General features: G+C 36.6%; 1 protein-coding gene across 3 annotated transcripts in view; it reads right to left on the reverse strand.

Moving 5' to 3' along the window:
* The window catches only part of CNOT2 (CCR4-NOT transcription complex subunit 2), a 151,905-nt gene that overhangs the window by 18,133 nt on the left and 113,461 nt on the right, over positions 1–20,311 (reverse strand). For all 3 annotated transcript variants that reach the window (XM_074942060.1, XM_074942059.1, XM_074942058.1), the window contains 8 exons: positions 18,180–18,246; positions 14,806–14,953; positions 13,972–14,154; positions 11,269–11,348; positions 9,618–9,743; positions 7,571–7,695; positions 5,781–5,901; positions 5,518–5,674 (listed from right to left, as the gene is read on the reverse strand). In XM_074942060.1, coding sequence (XP_074798161.1) covers positions 5,518–5,674; positions 5,781–5,901; positions 7,571–7,695; positions 9,618–9,743; positions 11,269–11,348; positions 13,972–14,154; positions 14,806–14,953; positions 18,180–18,246 — 1,007 coding nt within the window. The remainder of the gene's footprint in view (positions 1–5,517; positions 5,675–5,780; positions 5,902–7,570; positions 7,696–9,617; positions 9,744–11,268; positions 11,349–13,971; positions 14,155–14,805; positions 14,954–18,179; positions 18,247–20,311) is intronic.

Consider the following 20,311-nt stretch of genomic DNA (forward strand, 5'->3'; position numbering starts at 1 on the left):
CTGTTACCTTTTTTGACTGCCACTGCACGTTGAGCAGATATTTTCAGACAACTGTCTACAACAACTCCACTCCAGAGTGGTAACAGCTAATATAGACCCCATCATTTTGTATATATAGTTGGGATTATGTTTTCTAAATGTGCATTACTTGCATTTATCAACATTGAATTTCATCTGCCATTTTGCTGCCTAGTTTTGTGAGATCTCTTTGTAACTCCCTGCAGTCAGCTTTGGACTTAACTACCTTGAGTAATTTTGTATCATCTGCAAACTTTGCCACCTCACTTTGTTTACCTGTTTTTGCAGATTGTTCATGAATATGTTGAAGAGCTTTCTGAACATCCAAGTACACTATATCAATTGTATCAACCATGTCCACATGCGTACTGACATACTACATTGGCAAGGCGTGATTTCCCTTTACAAAAGCTGTATTGACTCTTCCCCAACAAATCGTGTTCGTCTCTGTATGTAATAATTCTGTTTTTTTTACAATACTTTCAACCAGTTTGCCAGGTATTGAAGTTAGGCTTACTGGCCTATAATTGCCTCTGGAGCCTTTTTCAAAAATCGGTGTAACATTAGTTATTCTCCAGTCATCTGATACAGAGGATGATTTAAGCAATAGGTTACATACCACAATTAGTAGTTCTGCAATTTCATATCTAAGTTCCTTCAGATCTCTTGGGTGAATACCATCTGGTACTGGCAATTTATTACGGTTAAATTTATCAATTTGTTCCAAAACTGCCTCTACTGACACCTCAATCTAGGGCTGTTTCTTAGATGTTTCACCCAAAAAAATAATGATGCAGGTGTGGGAATCTCCTTCATATACTCTGCAGAGAAGGCCGATGCAAAGAATTCATTTAGCTTCCTCACAATGGCCTTGTCTTCCTGGGGTGCTTCTTTAGTGCCACTGATTGTTTGGCAGGCTTTCTGCTTCTGATACAGTTTTAAAAAAATTCTGATAGTTTTAGTATGTTTTGCTAGTTGCTCTTCAAATTATTTCTTGGTCTGCCTAATTGTACTTTTACATTTAACTTGCCAGAGTTTATGTTCCTTTCTATTTTCCTCAGTAATATTTGACTTCTAATTTTTAAACGATGCTTTTTTGCCTCTAACTGCCTCTTTTACTCTGTTTAGCTGTGGTGGCACATTTGTGGTCCTGTTTTGTTTTGTTTTGAATTTGGGGTATACATTTACTTTGAGTGTCTATTACAGTGTTTTTTAAAAGCTTCCATGCAGCTTTCAGGCATTTCTTTTTTGTGACTGTTCCTTTTAATTTCCATTTAACTAGCCTCCTCATTTCTGAGTAGTTCCCCTTTTTGAAGTTAAATACTTCTGTGGTGGGCTTCTTTGATATTTCCCTTTCCCCCAGGAAGTTAAATTTAAATTACACTATGGTTGCTATTACTGAGTGGTTCCGCTATATTTACCTCTTGAACCAGATTCTGTGCTTTGCTTAGGACTAAATCAAGAATTGCCTCTCCCTTTGGAGGTTCCAGGACTAGCTGCTCCAAGCAGCAGTCATTTATGGTGTCTAGAAATTTTGCGTCTGCATCCTGTCCCTGACATGTATCTAGTCAACATGCAGTTAGTTAAATCCCCATTATTGAGTATTCAATTTTTGTGGCCTCTCTAATCTCCCTGAGCATTTCACAGTCACTGTCACATCCTGGTTTGAGAGCTGTCAGTAGTATACTCTTGTTAATGAAGCACAGAATTTCTATCTACAGAGATTCTCTGGTACAGTTTGATTCATTTAAGGTATTTACTATATTTGATTCTATTCTTTCTTTCACATAAAATGCCACTCTCCCACCAGCACAACCCACTTTGTCTTTCCTATATATTTTAAACCCTGGCGTTATCATGTCTTATTGATTATCATCCAGCAAGTTTCTGTGACGTCTATTATACCAATACCCTCATTTAATACAAGGCACTCCAGTTCATCCATTTTAGTGTTTAGACTTCTAGCACTTGTATAAAAGCACTTATAAAATTTGTCAATATTTAGCTGACTGCCTTCATGTGACGTAACTGAACAGGACTCTTTCGTTTGACTATTTCTCTTCAGTTCCTATGTGTACTTTATCAACTTCTATTCTCTCTATAACTCAAAGATGGGGGGCTCAGCTCAAAAAGTTTGAAAACAGCTCAGGGTTCAGGGAGAGGTTACCTAAGGGCTCTGTGCAGGCAGGGAGTAGCTAGGGTGTGTGTGCGGGTAGGGAGGTAGCTCAAGGTGCAGAGAGAGGGCGGCTAGGGGCTGCGTGCGGACCGGGGGAAAGGTTAGGGTGCAGGGAGGAGGAAAGCGAGGGGCTGTGTGCAGGAAGGGGGGTAGCTCAGGGTGTAGCGAGTATGGTACCTAAGGGCTGTGTGCAGGCAGGGGGTAGCTAGGGATTGTGTGCAGGCAGCGGGGTAGCTCAAGGTGCAGGGACAAGGGTAGCTAGGGGCTGTGTGCGGTCCCAGTTCCCCGAGGGCTCTGCCAGCCACCGAGTCAGGTCCCCCTGCCCAGTCGGCTTTTACCAGCTGCGTGAGCAATGGGGGCTGGGAGCTGAGGAGCAGCTTCAACCCCCCGCAGCAGCAGGAGACAAGGGAATGCCTAGACTGCCTGCTCCATGGCACCAGCCAGAGCAGCAGCTGCCTCACGCTGCCCGGCTCTGGCTTCCCGCCTCTGACCTGGCCTGGTGGGGAGGGGAGTAGTTTCTTGCAGCGTAGTTTCAGGGGGAGGGAGGCAACACTCCCATGCCTCCCAACTCTGCCTATGGGCTCAGGGCTTCTGCCCTGTGGGGAGGACCAGGACTCGGGGCTCCAGGATTCAGCCCTGCTGCCCCCTGTGGGGGGGGGGGGGTGCCAGACATCAGAGCTTCAACCCTGTGGGTCCTGGCTTCAGCCCCACGGGCGGAGCTGGGGCTCGGGCTCTGGGTTTTAACCATGGGGCCCCAGGCCTCCCTGAAAGGGTTCAAAGACTCCCTGTTGAGAACCACTGATTTAAAGCGCAGTGATAACTGACTGTCACACTAGGCAAAAACGTATCACTAACTTTGAGGCCAGTAAAATAAAATAGCAAATCTTTTATCTGTATCATCAACTGTAAAAGCTCCAAAACCAGACTAAAAGCAGGTATTACAATACAAAAATATATGTAATATACACACACACGAATCAAATGTTGTCACTTCAATAATATGCATCCAAGGTAGTAAATACTCTGTATGAAACGATTCCCTATTAAAAACTAAAAAAAATCCAGTTAACTAATTACCAGCGATCATGCCAACAAATTGGTAAAATCCTGCATAGATATTTATATTAACAATTAGGACTTATCAAATTGAGGAGATGCACAGCATACCAATAAACCACCACAATAAAGTGCCTTTAATTTCAGATATCGCCACCATGACAAATGTCATTCTAAACTATTACTATTTTTCAGCACGTGAACAGTACCAAATAAAAACTAGCTTTATATCACAGTCTTACACGGATTATAACCAAAGCTAAAAATAAATAACCTGAGATTTAGACGAAAGGATTTTAAATGCTAGTTTTACTAGCAAACAGTGGGACAAAATTGTACCAAAAACTCAAATATTCAGCTCCATGTGCTAAATTACACTTAAATCTACTTTAAAATACTGAATTTCAGATGTACTTTGCTCTAAGCACATTGTTCAAACATAGCCTTTCTGAGGACAATCTGTATTGGAAATATCAAAACTCTGATATTGTGCACATCCTGCAGATGCACCTACTCAGACAGACAGTCAAAATTAAATCAATGCTACAAATTATGGAGCTAGTAGTGAGAAGAGTGATTTCTTAGTATAGCTATTTAAAACTCTCACGTTCTTAGTGAAGTAGAAAAAATCCATCACACTCAAAAAAGTCATAATCTGTAAGAGCAGCACTAAGTCTGAAGAAATGACTATGTATATGTTTCATTCTGCAGACTCTAAATCCATTCGTATTAGAAGAGTGGTTATGGTACACAAGTGTAGTTCTGAGAATACCAATGGAACTCTGTGTAAGCTTGAAAGCTTGTCTCTCTCACCAACAGAAGTTGGTCCAATAGAAGATATTACCTCACCCACCTGGTCTCTCTAATGGAACAATGTTCTCAAAAAATGTTTATAAATGCACTATGGAGTAATTCCTGAAAATAATCAATTTACATGAGGGATATATATAAATTAGTGCCAATTACTGTATAAGGAGTGCAGATTCCAGAATGCCACTTTTTTCTTCTTACTCTTTCTTGTTTCATCTTGTTTTACACACACTCTCTCTCTCTCCAATCCTTCTTCAACTCATATACATACCTATTTCATGTGTATATAATCTGCGAAATGTGAAGTGCAAAGAATTCCTTTCATCTACATGTACCATTCCAATCTGGTTTTGCTGGCTGGTTTATTGTGTGCATTCATAAAATTTCAACAAACATAGTACACAAATCTTTGGTGAAAAAAAGACTTTTTTTTTAAAGAGAATAAACTATGAAGTTCAGCATGGTTCTTCTGCAGGTGGGCCATGCATCAAATACCTTTTAGATTAATTATGTTTTTAGTACTCTGTTTATAGGTTATGCAGAGTAAACAAAAGCTTTAGAGCTCCCTGTCCCAAGTTTGCCCACATATCTCAAGAGATGAGGCAGCATTGTAATTCTGCAATCCAGCCAGAGTAAAAGATAGTGTGCTGCTGAACTGCCCCAGAAGCAAGGTAAGAAACAGATGTGACTCTGTTTCCTGCTTTTTTCCCTTGCTTCAAATGACTTCCCACTCTACAGCAGCTCAACTATGTGGGCAGATGTGTTGGGGGGCGGAGCCATACTCCGCTCACTTCCCACATGTATGGAAGGGGAAATAGCAGCATGGCAGTAGCTGTTCCCCTCCTGCCTCCCAACATAGGCTCTGGTGATGTGGGTAGTCCACACAGAAGTGTAAGAGATTCTTTAAAATCCCTTACTGCCCTGTGATACCATGGAGGAAGGCTCACAATTATGCACATGGAGAATATAAAATAGCTATTGGACTAGAAGTTAACTTCAAAGGTATACTGCTCTTGAAAATAACAATACAACTATACTACACAACTACGAAGGTGTACTGTTTGTTATTACATCAGTGTAAGTTTAATTTACAATAAAAATGCTGTCTGATTGTTAAATGTAAATATCCTCAAGGAAAATTTTTATTTAAAAAATAATTTTTGCATGAAATTTATTAACAACGCATTAAAGCTTCCCTGACAAAAATCCTTAACAAGTTAAGGGCGTAAGGAGAGCCTCCTAGCTTACTGAAAGCTTGCAAAACAAGATCTCAGTATGCCTTGAAGCACAGTTCTCTTATCAATGAAGGCTTTACTTTACTGTCATTGCATTTTCAAACTTAATTTGTCAAAGTATCTGCAGTTTTTTTTATATTCATGTGAACTAAATGAATGCAATATTATGAACAGCAGCATAATAAAAACAAAACTGATTACAGTACTGAAAACAGAACTTACTCAGGAGAGTTGAGATTGAGACCTAGTGTTGTTAAGTCACTTCCTAATGCAAGATGTACCATTCCCGGGTCCGTCTCTGCTGCCCTGATGAATGTTAACAAGCCAATCATCCCAAACTGGTCCGTCACCATCCCTTGAGGAATGTTGGTAACCCGACCTAGGCAAGAACAACAAATTAATTTTCTCCTTTCAAAAAGTGGAGGAATCAACAAGATCATCTGAAAATATTTTCAAGTGATTTAGCAAAAAAGGCTCAAGTATACCATCAGGTAGCACCTGGATCCCTTTTTTCTGCTGGTTGTTGTTTTGCGTTGTTGAACTTTTATCTCCAGGGAATTTGGGTCCGTCTGCACTAGAAGATGTTTTGCCTGATGTACTCAAATTCTATTAAGAAACAAATAATTTGTGCAAGTTAGCATGATAGAAAACAAACCAACATGGAAAAGTTGGTTAAGCAGCCCTTCCGAATAAAGTGCTCCTCAAAAGCCATCAACAGGACCATACATGTATTGCGAGGCTGAAGTCTGTTCAATTATTCATATCCCAAAAGAAATGAAGTGCCCTGCCACACTACAAGGTAATTCAGTTTTAAGTTTTGAAAAAAAACCCATGTGACAAAGTTCCTCCTCTACCTTGGTGGGTCTTGCGCTTATTGGCAGATTTGCTCGCCTTGGAGCTTCACAGCAGCCCTCAGCTTGGCCGTTTTTCTGAACCCACAGTCCAGGTCGACTCCTCCTGTGTCTGACCAGGAGTTGGGACGTTTGGGGGGAACCCGGGCCCGCCCTCTACTCCGGGTTCCAACCCAGGGCCCTGTGGAATGCAGAGGTCTAGAGTGCCTCCTGGAACAGCTGTGCGACAGCTACAACTCCCTGGGCTACTTCCCCATGGCCTCCTCCCAACACCTTCTTTATCCTCACCATAGGACCTTCCTTCTGGTGTCTGATAACGCTTGTACTCCTCAGTCCCCCAACAGTCCGCATTCTCACTCTCAGCTCCTCGTGCCTCTTGCTCCCAGCTCCTCACATGCACACCACAAACTGAAGTGAGCTCCTTTTTAAAACCCAGGTGCCCTGATTAGCCTTCCTTAATTGATTCTAGCAGCTTCTTGATTGGCTGCAGGTGTTCTAATCAGCCTGTCTTAATTGTCTCCAGAAGATTCCTGATTGTTCTGGAACCTTCCCTGTTACCTTACCCAGGGAAAAGGGACCTACTTAGCCTGGGGCTAATATATCTGCCTTCTATTAGTCTCCTGTAACCATCTGGCCCGACCCTGTCGCACCTGGTATTTGTATATAAAGGAATTAAAACCAAAGACGTAGTTTTCCACACTTTTCAGGGCTTACTTATGAGCAAAATGTAAACCACAGCTCTGTTTGTCAGTTGAAGGCCTCGTATTCCGTCACCAATCTCTAGGTATGATTAATGTCTTCGTCATTTTTACAATCCCTACAATAAGAACTACTCCCAAATCTATAATCTCAAATTTAAAAGGTCAGGATATTTAAATATTTCGTACACACTTGGAGCAGAATATTAACGGGAAGTGTAAACGGCTGCATTTCTAAATGAGTGCACGGCACAGGAGGTGCTCATGGGCCCTTCGCTTCACATGCCTGCCAACAGTCTCGTCTTCACATATGTTAAAACTCAGCACGGGGAATTTTAGAACAATTATATCTTGATTCTAGAAGCAAACTTTGTGATATATACCTGAAAGAAACAATTAAACTCAGGTTTTCTAGCTCCAAAAGTGTACATAAAAAGTACACAGGACTTTTTGAAACTGAGAAAGTAATTTGATTTCCCTCCACCCCAAATAATCTGTTATCAAGGTCATTTTCATGGTCAGAAGACAAGTGATTCCCTAGGAGAGCCAATCTGCATAGTACATATAGTGATATTTCAATTACTGAGTAGTTTATAGAAGACCTCTTAAAATTTGTCACCTGGAAGTACAAGTGTACTCAAATTGCTTTATTGCCAATTTTAAACTAAAGTTGTTGAAAAACAAATGAACTGGAGGGAAAAAATAAAAGTTTTAACATTTACTTACAGATTTACTGTCATCATTACTTGATGTTGGATCTTTGTAACTGGAGCCTGGTAATGCTGGAAAATCTTCATTGTGTATTGAGAAGTCCTGGGATTGCTCACTTGCTGGTTTTGTTACCATTCCGACTATGATCCAAATGAGAGCAAGTACAATATTAATAACTTATGAAAACATTTTTCTGCTGTTGCATAACATTTTTATGAGCAAGTGGTGAAGTGCAACAGACTTTAAAAGAACAGGAAATATGAAAAAAATGAAAGTGTGTTGGTTTACTGGAACCGTACGTCACTGACTCAGTTCTCTTATTTAAATTAGATGTAGTAGAAAACTTTGGGACCAAATTCTAACTAGCACAACTGCACTGTTTTTATTAAAGTTACACTAAGAATTAATTAGGCCCAATAGTTTTACTATTATTAACACTAAACATCTTACACAACATCTGAATAAGCAGAAGAACCTTGAGAGGAGTTTTTCAAATATTAAAGCAATCTGATAAAAAGGAAGGCAATAGTGTTTTGATAGTACAGATCTTTTTAAACTGAAATCTGTTTTCCTTTAAATTCTGAAAAGGTTTTCTGAAATTTGGTTAGGCTTATATATTTTAAGTAGACATGCAGGTAATTTGCAATAGAACATCACTATGTTATACTTGCCAGTGACTTAAACAGTAGGAAAAATGCAAGTCTACAGATATCAGTGGACCTCAATACTCTGACCCTAATTTCAGAAAAGTAGGTCATTCATACTGGAAGATGGGATCCAGGGACTGAAGAGCAGCATTATTTATTATGCCAATATTAAAAAAAAAAAAAAAAAAAAAAAAAAAAAAAAAGACTCCAGGGGACAGCCTCTTGCTCAGACATACAGAAATAATATAGTAATCTGGCTACAAATTACTCCTCAGACCTATGATGCAGGGTAAATGCAGACAGAAGGAAACCTAGAGCTCATCTTCCAGAGGTTCTGGATAGGTGTAGATGAGCAAAAGTATCGATACAAGTTGACATTAGACATTTTCCAGTGTTCTGAGGCCAAGAAGAGATCAGAGCTCCCTTTTTTTTCAATTTAGGAAATAGGTTGACTGAATCCTGTTTCTTCTTTCTTCTGAATAAATGGATTCTGGCATTTATAGAAGCAAATAAGATCTTTTAGCAAAATGCTGATTGATATTCTAATGGTAACAGAGCTTTTTCTGTCAGAAATTTGGAGAATGAGCTAAAAAGAACTTAATATCCTCTTTCTTGTAGTACCCAATGATAATTTATATAACAGCAAGTTATATGCCCAAGTGATATGCAGTGCAAACATATATTAAGAAACAAGAAAAAGTTGTACTTTGAGGCTAAGCTACCCTGGTGACTTATACTAGAAATCACATGAGCAAAGATCATTTTTAACTATTCTACAAGTAGTTCTATTGCATAAGATTGGTATCTATTTAAAAAAAAAAAATCAATAAGCATCAAGTACTATGTTCACTATTAAAAAGTCAATAGGTAGCACAGTATAGGAGGAAACTGTAGCATCTCTGATAGGATGTCACATCTCTTAGCAAATGCTGACTTTTTAATGTTAATAACTGTACCAGTCAGATTTTATTTCTAAAATCAACTATTTACAAGGTATGCTGTGACATTTTGACCAACAGGCATCTAAAAGACAGGCAATCAATTTGACAGGAAACAAAAAACTGAAGCTATTTAAAAATATGCATATCCAGACTGAAAAAAATTGCCAGTTTTCAATCAAAGGTGAATTTAAACAGCTGAATTATAACAACTTGCAACATGTTTGAAGTCAACTTCTAACTGAAGAGATGTTGGGTACTGTTTTCAAAAGCATCAAGGTGACCAGATTGTAAGTGTCTCAGTCACTTTTGAAAATATGACTTAGGAGCCTAAGTCTTATTGACGGTCAACGGGACCTAGGCACTTTTTAAAATGTTACCCACTGTCTCATAACAACATATTACAAACAGCCATAGGTGAATCAGGCAAGTAAACATTTATTTTATTCAACAAAGTTTTCAGAAGCACATTCTTACCATACGGAGCCCTTCCAGCTAATGGGTTTATTAATGGAGTTGGGTTGCCACTTCCTTCCCTTCTATTTCTGTCTGCTAGTGCTGGAAAATCTGAAAGGTCCAATCCTGTCACATTTTCACTTCCATCTAAAATAAAAAGCACTCCATTTTTTAACCCCCTTGAATTTTTTACACAGGGACTGCAATACATGAAATCAAGTTTTTCTTCATAAAACAATAAAAGGATCAGAAATATTTTCTTTTCACAAACATGTACATTCAAACAAACTGATTTTTTAAAAATATTAAAATGCACACCACCTCCTGTCACCAAGATGTGATTTCCATGGTTTACAGTGCTAACAATAGATGATATGCTGAAGAAATAAAATCCCACCACTAAAAGGTAGGAGAACACGTCATTTTCTCTTCATGTTTCTATCAGTATTCTGTATAAATTAAAAAAAAAAAAGCCTAGATGACAAAGCTAGGCTATAGAGCATTTTTTGTTTTTAAAAGAACAACAATAATATATGCTAAGAGTCATGAATGTGACACTGTACCTGTACATTACAGGACTGAAGTTATCAGTGGTTCCATAGTGGGAAAGAAAGGCTTCACTGACAATAGGGAGCTAGCAAGAGAAGGGTTTGGAGAGGGGAAGTAGTACTATCGGTGGCAGCGCTGTAGGAGCCCTTTAAATCGCTACTAACTCAGGACAAGGCAGAATAATGAAGCAATTGCAGAAGACACGTAGTAAAACCCAGGGTAAGGCATGAATTCCGATTTGCAACTGGTATCAGAGTATATACAAATTTTGAATTACAGGTTTATAATGCCATCACAGGGTTCTAGTGACTACACAAACCACTTGGGCATTACCCTTTTACTTTATGACATCATCAGTACTTTTAAGATGTAACTATAACCTTGTAGTTATATACAGAAAGCTTAGTATAGCCATACATACCTAAAGTAAAGAATTTTTCTGGATGATTTTATATATAGTTTTCTTAATACAAATGAACAGTCTGGAATTCCTAGAAACAGTCACAACCCAGACTACTGATTTAAAAGGATCTTTTTTATATCTAAGAGGAGTTGGAAATAAGGGAAGATTTCTAAAAACAGTTTAAGAAGTTGTTCACCATAATATTTTCATACTAAACTGATACTTTCCCGCCCCCTATAGAGTAATGAACATTTAACAGGATCATCCCTTTGTTGTCCCTGGATCTTTAAATTATTTTTGACTTTGAAACTGAATGGCTGTTATGAATGTGTGTATATTTAAAAAAAAAATCCATGCAAAACAAACTATTTTCAGTGTAATTTAAGTCTTTCTACTTTGTCTTTAAAAGTAATATAAATATTAATTTCTAGTATAATTTCAGAAGTGTTATTTTTATGCTATGTGCTACTACCTAAATGTATTTTGTATTTTCCATATGATCTTAAAAACTGAATTACACATTTGTCACATATTAATGTCAGTGTTCCAATTTATGTGCATATTCTTAAGTAATGGAAACAATTCTGTACAAAGCCATTAAGCATAATTACAAAAAAATCACAATTAGAGACAAATATCTTTAACAATTTGGGGTTTTAACCAGCTAACATACATACCTCCTATTGTACTTTATACTCTACCTATTTAAAGGAAACTCACCTGTTCCATTAAAAATGTTACTTGATAAGGAGTTATTCATTCCAAATGCCTGATTCCTGTTCATTCCAAATCCAGACATACTGTGCACAAAAACAAAAATTCAGATACAAGAAAAAACACTTTTTAACTTCGTGAGAGAAGATAGGACAAGAAAGGAAAACGAAGAAACTTCATTAACACCTCACTTGAGTTACTACAGGCTAAGAAACCTGCATTCATCTTTCAAATTCAGTTTTCACTGTTTTATACTTTGCACTTGTCAAATCTGTGTAAACAATGGGGCAATTAATCAAGATAATTTTATTATAAACGTCTAACAATAGACTATTAAGAAAAATGCTCAGAGACTTAAGGATAACAGAGCCATAGGCATTAAAATAACAAATTCATAAGTGAATCATGACAAAGTTGATATATCTATGGATAAAGAGAATACAGCAGACACCATCTTGACTTTACTAAGGGACATGATACAGTAAAGTCAAGAGGGTATTTTGACAAGATAATCTCGGCTTGATCTGTCCATGCTAACTCTTATTTTCGCTCGTGCTTTATTAAGAAAAGCAATTAGGCCAAGGTCTAAAAAAAGAAAGTAAAAGAGGCTATCCCCCTTAACCTTTTGTGTTTACCGTTTCCCATCTGTGGGCACACATCAATCAGGGAAATAGACAACTTGCTTTGCCTACTAGTAGCCATAATCACCCCTGGAGGGGCAAGAGAAACTGCTTTCAGTTCCCCTAACACAGTTCAAGAGATTGAGTAGGGGAACAGTAAGTGCAGAATGACCCTGTTCAGCTTGGCTTCAGCAAGGTGGTGTATTTGGAATACATCAAACCCTTTGACTCTTATCTATCAGCCACTTGAAGAAACAGATTTCTGTTATCTTCTGGAATTCTAAATGAGGTGAGAGCACGGACAAAATCGTCGATCTTGATGTAGTTAGTAAGGGCATGCAATATAGCCTGCTGATATATAGTACTTTTCATGCAACACATTTCAACAAATAAAATCCAGCAATTAGAAGAGTCCTCAGACTAGGGATTTCAGAGAGATACAAGAGGTCAGACAGCCTGAGAAAAAATTGCCCCACAGTTATTTGTTACCGGTGTGTTATCCAACTTTATATCAATACATAGTGCTGCCTCTTTAGGAAAATGGAGGTAGCTGATGAGGAGAAAGTTAAATATTCTACAAATTTTGAAATAGCCAATACACTGTTCAAATTGGGAAAAATGTTTAGAGAATATTTTATGGAAGAGATCATCAATTATGTGACCATCAAAAAAATTCAAAAAATCTTCACGAAGTTTTTAACTTTATCCACAATAGTACCGATGACTGTAAATTTAGTGTTAATACTGGCATCTGTAGTATACTTTAACATGTGTATTTATAGTCTTGTAGGTACATATTTACCTTTATAGTCAAATGAATAACCCCACACTGGAAATATCTTTAATAAAAAATAGCAACCTGGAAACTAGTGAGCATCCCTTCCTAAATGGGAGAGGGACGCAAGAAGAAAACACATGATGTATAAAAGATGAAGACAATAATTCAAAAGCTATTGCAGACTGGGATTTCAATATCTCTGAATTACTGTTGAAAACTAAGAAAAGGGGCATCTCAATTAATGTTAATGAGCTTTTTTTTAAAAAAAACAAAACAAAACAAAAACAAATCACAACAATTATTTATTTGCTCCTTTATTTGTGGATATTCATTACAGCAAACATGCTGAGGTAGCCTATAGAGAGAGAGGAGCAAAAGACCCCTCTCATGCCACAAGGCAGGGATTTTAACTACTGCTGCCAGATCCCTACTGTGGCTGGCTGAGGAGATCATCAAGATCTTCTTTTCTTGAAGTGGATAGGAATTGTACAAACTAAGATTAAAAACATTATCTTCAAATTTCTCTCCCTCTCATTCTTCTTTTACATAACGTTGGGTTGGAGAAGGCATATGACTGACATGAGTTAGTTTGCGAACAGTACAGAGAGATTTAAATGAAGAAAAGATGAGGACTGGGAACACTGCGATTGGGTGGACATACTACTATAAGATGTGGTAAAGCAGTTATAACCAAACTACAGTTGTGATTCTTTTTAATTGTTTATATACACAGATAACTTCAAAAATCAATATAAACCAAACATAGTTTATCTTATGCTGTGTTACTGTTAAGTTATTGATGATTCTGAGACCTATGTCTAGAGTGGAAGGAAAGGAACGAATGCTCAGCTCTACAGGAGGGCAAGTCACTGCTTTCCAAATGGTTGCATGGCTTGCAGTACGGAGGCGCAAGACTCCAAAGCATGTGAATCTACAGAGGCAATTCTCAAAGAACAAATATTATATTTTTAATTCTTGCCTTACTTTTTTCCAAGTGCATTTAATGTAACTTATAACCAGTACTAAAGTTAAAATGTGCAAAAAAAAGCCAACTTGCGCTTTAAAAACAATTGTTTAAATATGCATTTTTGCAGGAACAGTAGTGGATGACTAATGGCCAGGCAAAATTTAGTTTGAAGGCTTCAATCAAGAGAGTCTTATGTACATTTCCAAGCAGATACACAGTCTCCTGGCAGTAAGAATTCACCACATCAAACTTTAAAATAATGGACAAAACTAGATTTTTATTTCAGGAATGCTGCTGAACATGCCCATAACTGCATGTATATAGCTTGACCAAATCAGTCTTACCTGTTCACAGTAAAAGGTTGTCGAGAGGGTTGCTGCTTTGGCATACATATTATGCTAGGTGAGCTTCTGTTGGGGCTGCCTAACCCTGAACTGCTCATGCTGTTTGTCCTGCTGGGAATTCCAATGCCCTGACCAACCTGGGAGTGGTTCATCATATTCCTAGGATTCATAGGCAATATACCCCTGAAAGAGAGAAACCATCCAAAAAGTTGAACCTATACAACACCGTTCAACTTAAGCATAGAAATGGAACGAATAATCAATTTTTTAGGCAGTCAAGCTAGATTTATGAATAATTTCAATAATGCACATCATTTATGCAATTACTTCTCAGTAAATGGTTCAGAGTTTTAGGTTTCTTCAAAAAAGTCATATGCTCCTTTATACAATGAGACGAGACAAATCCTTGGTCAGGTCTAGTGTAGAACACTTATAAAAAAAAATATATGAAGTGAAAAAAAGCTATATGATGTTTTCACACTCATAAGACAAATCAGCAGATTTATAAAATCTTTTGTTAATATTAGTGCTTCTGTCCTACCCCCTTGATATTCTGAATGCTGTATAACATGCATACAATTTTAACTACACATTTACCAAAGCAGTCAAATGATGTCTTGTGTTCCTGCAACAGAATTTGCAAGTGAACACTATCCTTACACATACAAACACTGTATTACAAATATAATTTTCCTCAACACAGGCAGTGATCCATAAAAGGAAATATTTTTTTCTTTTTTATTAACTATAATGTAAAGTAGTTTAGGTAAAATATGCTTAAAAACTGCTCTGCAGAAAAACGCAATTGCAGAAATATCAGCTACCAATAAATACCTGCTCGGAGATGGAGGCGTATGAAGTGACATTGTTGGTACCCCTGTTGTTGGCGTTACGTGGCTCGGTAACTGAGTGCCTTGTGATAAGCTGCGATTTAACTGAGGGGTATTGTTGCTCATTCCCCTCATTGGAAGGCCTAGTGCACCTATTGAAAAAAATTCAGAGGGGTGGAAATATGTAGCAATCAGGAACAAAGTGTTATCCATCTGGTGTAGATGGGAACTTAATCTAATATGACATTTTAAAAAAATATTAGTGTAATTCTGCAAGAAAATGAAGTGAAAAAATTAAGTCCTTACTTACATGATCTAAACTCAGTTATTTCAAATATGCTGTCTTTTTGTAATTTTCAGAAAGAAGGTTTTTTATTTGAAAGCTTTTCATATTTGACAAGCACTACCAAAATTGCATTTCCATTGATATTTGCATTCTACAGTAAGCGTTACAGGTTTAATTTTATATCAGTAATTTGCAGGTTTTATGTTCCGACTGGTTTATTAGACTCAGTACTGAAATATAGTTTTAAAACTGAAGGAATAGTATAAGAGAGTGTCCTGACTCTCATTTTGTATTTTGAAAAAACTTTAATTATATAAGCGATAAGCAAGACTTAATGTTCTTCTTTAAAGTGTCTTACAATCTTGTTTAAGAATTTTTATTTTTTGTCATCTATTGGCATCATGTTTATCTTCTAAAAAGCTATGTCAAACAGCATGTCATGTAAGCATTAAAAACAATATATATTTGATTGAGTCCACATGCACTTCATAAGAGCATTTTTAAAATGAAAGGAGGGAAAAAAAATCACTCATTTTTAAAAACACTTAATAATTAAATAGAAAAATATGTATTTGGCAAAGAGTAATAGTTGTAACTGGACCCCCCCGCCCCCAACATTAGACAAATGCTATTTCTAGAATAGGCTACTTACACAATTTAGAATGATTTTATACTAAATATAGTACATTTAGATTTATGTAAAATTTCAATTAGAAGATACATTTTCAGAAAGTATAAGCGGATACACACTTGGCCTGTGTTGAACACTATTTCATCTTATGCAAAACAATACGAACATCTTCCATACAAATATTAATAATTTAGTTTTCAAATAGTATGCTTTTTAGAATTGTTCTGTCAAGTATAAAGTGCTTCTTCTTGACCAGAGAAATTCAGTATCTGTAATTAATTTAAGTCTAATGTTCTGAAATAAGAGAAAAGTGAGATTTTAACTGTCCACTAATATAATAAAAATCATTGTGAATGCCATAATACACGTTAAATATTATTGTGTTCAACAAATGCTTCACCATAAATGTGTGGGTGTATACAGAAAATAAAGAAACCATTTCAGCGTGAAAGACAAATAAAATGGAAATTCACAGTATTTAAAACAATTGGGACAAAAAAAAAAAAAAACACCTCTGTGGAGAAATGCTCTCTTGTTTTCTGAGGACATTTCCAAATATTGTGTATGACTTTCTCCTGATTCACAAATCAATTTTTCTATTTAAATTTGAAAAAAAAATTCTGAATTATGTCCAAATATAATAAAAAGGAAATTTCATGTAATATATATGGAGAAACAAAACTAGCATGGATAACAGTGCAGCTAAAAAAATATTCCTCATAACTGGTCAATTGGTTTGGCAGCATGGTGGTAAACTAGATCTTTAAGGAACTGATTTAGAAGTTGACCTCACAGTGCAAAACATAGGAAGCATTCTCTGCGGAAAGTGAAAGAGAGAAAAATAGATTTAAGCTGGCCCGCACAGTGAAAATTCAAACTCTCTGCAATTGCCAGCGATAGAATATTTTTTTATACCTGAATATATGTAAAACAGATGGCGTTTGATCCTCCAAGTCTCATTGTAAATTTGTGGATGGACAGCTGAAATCTATTTTTCTCTCTCTTTCACTTTCCCATGTTAATACTTCTAATAGCAATGACTTCAGTTGACCATTGGAGAAAAAAAATAAAAAGCTAATTTTGTGCCTGGAAATTGGGTTTCTTTAACTCAGATTTACAATAATCCTATTCCAGAAGAAGGCACATACATAGCTGGATAATGAAGCAGATGCCACTACTCCAATTCTAAGTACGTTGGCATGTTCAATTTTATTCTTCCATAAAACATTTTAATGGTTAAACATCATCTAGTCCCAAGCATGGCATTCCAGACTTTGGGAAGAAACAGAAGCCTGTTCTAGTATGACCCTCTACTTTAAGCATGATTCCACTTAAGATAGATTGCACTTTAGGCATCACAGCCAGAACTGATTGAAATATTAGGTTGTTAAGAAAAATGTATTAGATCATCTGGGTGACTTAATGGGCATAATGAATACAATTGCAATGAATAAAAAGGTACAAAAATAGCTACAGCCCCAAGCTATAAAGATAGTGGAGACTAAAAGAGGCTCAACAATGCCAGATTAAAGCCCCAAAAATGAGAATAAAGCTTCACTCCCAGATTGCCTAGAAATGGATTTAAAGAAAATTCATCATTGGAATGAATGTACCAGTAGGTCTAACACTGTTACTCATCAACAATCTGTGGGGCAACCACTCTTGCTATTAAGAGCTTGAATGTTATTCAAAGAAAAATTAAATACTGTATCAGAAAGACTGCATCTTCTAGGAGACAATACACTTGCCCTGTCCAGCTAAAAAAGTCACTTGCTAAAATACCCTAGAAGATACTTTACATACAGTGTCTGCTGCCAATGGAGATTGACTAGAAAATTCCAATCAAGTCTACTCAGGAGGTGGTAAAATACTTAAAATCCTCCTGTAAAGCACACAACCAGTCTTTCTGCAGCTGCTAATTTAATCTTTTAACAGATGCAGGGAGAAAAGAAAGAAATGGAGGGTGGAAAAATAACTATTAACCTTGAATATTTTCCCCAGCTTTAGTACCTCACATTTTACAGACAGAATTAAGAATGACCAATTTTTAGAAGAGAATCAATTTGCCTTTTGTGGGTATACAATACCACATTACAAATCAAGCTACTCACTTGATTCTGTATCTATTATTCGGAAAACTAGGTTTATTTCGGCCTCTTATTTTAGTTTTCTTTTTAAAACTCATGGCTAAGCCACAGATATTCTTTATACCATATTTAACTATAGACTATTCTGGTGACATTTATTTAGCAACTGTAGGCCATCAAATCATGGCAAATGCATAAAAACCTACGAACCCAGACCTAAAATGTATCTGGCACAGGTCACACACATAAAAAGACATGCAACCTCTCCTATGTAATTAACAGAAAAAACAATATGCATATTCTCCCTCAAGATGTAAAAATGGCACATCCATATATCATAAAAGAAGCATATTAATAATAAACAGAGTACTTACTTTGTTGCCCGTATAAACTTGCCCCAAACTGAGACAGCTGACCTGATGTAGATGGTGATGCCAGCATCTATATTAAAAACAAACAAAACAAACAAGTTGTTACCAAAAGGACAAAGAAAGATAGATACTTCATTGCTCTAAAAAACAATACCTAAAGTTTGTAATATCATACTGATGTTAATATCAAACTTCACTTTCAGTGGTCTCAAACATCCCACTCAGTTGCTTCTGGAACAATAAATACAACCACACACACATCACTAGAGAAATTTTTTCAAGGTATACAGAGGACAATTTAATGACTCAAAGTAAGAAGACTAGCCAGAGGAAAAGCCACTCTACACCTACGCTTTACTAATAACGAATAACTGATTTAGAATAGGAAAATGTTAAGGAAGCTTGGAACCAGTGACCATAAGCTACCTGAATTCAGTACAGAAAGGGATAGGTTCACAGAACAGTGCAGTTGTTTTAGGAAAGCAAATCTGGGGGGAAATAAGATATCTATTAAAATCCACCAGTGTATAAAAATTGTAAAATTCAAGTATGTCACATAAGTGAGGCATGACAAATCTCAATTCCTCAGAAAAAGAAAAATACAAGGAACAAAAACCAGCTATTGTGAATTTATGAGACAAAGACGTGAAGTTAAAAGAAAAACCTGTAGTGGAATTTATGAGTGAGGCATCCAAATAAAAAGTCACAGTGATGTCTAGAAGAGGCAACAGAAAAATAGTATGAATTAGCACTAGCCCAGAAGATTAAGTGGACTCAAGATAGCATTTAGAAATATTCATGGGGAAGAGGAGTCGAACAATTAAGCTGAAAGGGAGATTCCAGAAAATCTGTTGGTTAAGAGTAGATGACGGAATATTAAGAAAATATGAACATTAATAGCTGGTAACTGATATACATAACAATTAAGTAATTAGCTATCAAACTACTTGTAGCACTTACAATTATGTTTTGAAAAATCAGAGAACTTAGAGGTACTGGACAATTAGCACTGGACGTTTCTATAGCCAGTAAAATACTGGAACAAAGATTAAGAGAAAAAATTATAGTAGAGGATAATGGAACCATAACTAACAGCATGGCTTAATAAAGAATAAATCTTGGAAGACAATGTTTTTGTTCTGAGGAATTACAAAAATAATCACAATTTACTGTGTCATGAACTGTTATTTGAAAAGATAATTCAAATTGTCTTGGCCTGAGAACAAAGGTGGAAAGACTATAAAAATGGCCATTGATCCAATAGCAATGTACTCAGTTGGGGAAGTCTAGCTGAACTATGACATTCTTACTGAGAACATGAGATACCAAGCTCTCCCAGAAGATATCTGACTAAATTGATCTTGCAACACTTAGCCCACCCCACCCCCAAAAAGGGGGGGTGGGGAAGAGAGAATTCAAATGGTTTTCCATAAGCCTGTTTCAGACTGAACAGAGGTGGTATTTCTTGGATAAATGTCACAAGAAAGTAGTACATACTACAGTTTTGGTATTTTATATAGTGGTACTATACACTTATGTAGACAGAAACACTTACAGGCTATGAAGGTGCTCTGGTTTACTCTGTGATGCTGGTATAATTGATTCCCATGCCATTAGGAACTTCTCACAATGAGAGATGTTTCTATCTCACATTCCCATTAACAGATGCCTAAAATCTTGTCTTATCTTTTCATCTTCCAGATCAACATTGAAATATTCCGCTCAGTCCTGGCACTTAACATACACTGGCTTCTTAGAATGACTAGTTTATTCATAATTATGGCTTCTGATTTGTTTCATGTAAGTTACAGAAGATTTAATAAGAAAATGATGGATAATATTAAAAAGGATTCCTTCCTGAATTCTAGAAATAAAGGTCAATTCAACTTAGAAGCATTAAGTTGGAGATCAGGGCCCTCATTCAGCAAGGTATGTAAGCACACACTTAAGTTTAAACATGTGAACAGTCCCCGTTAAGTCAATTAAATTTTTGGCACATGCTGAAGTATGCTGCTGAACTTGGGCTCTATTTTATAAGAAACTGCTAACTTAATAAGGGAAGGGAAAATCCTTTTGGAACTCTGGTTATTGAAAATGGATGGGCTGAATTTAAATTTTAAATTTTGTGGTTCTCA

This window comes from Natator depressus, chromosome 1, assembly GCF_965152275.1.
Source record: "Natator depressus isolate rNatDep1 chromosome 1, rNatDep2.hap1, whole genome shotgun sequence".
Classification (NCBI taxonomy): domain Eukaryota; kingdom Metazoa; phylum Chordata; order Testudines; family Cheloniidae; genus Natator; species Natator depressus.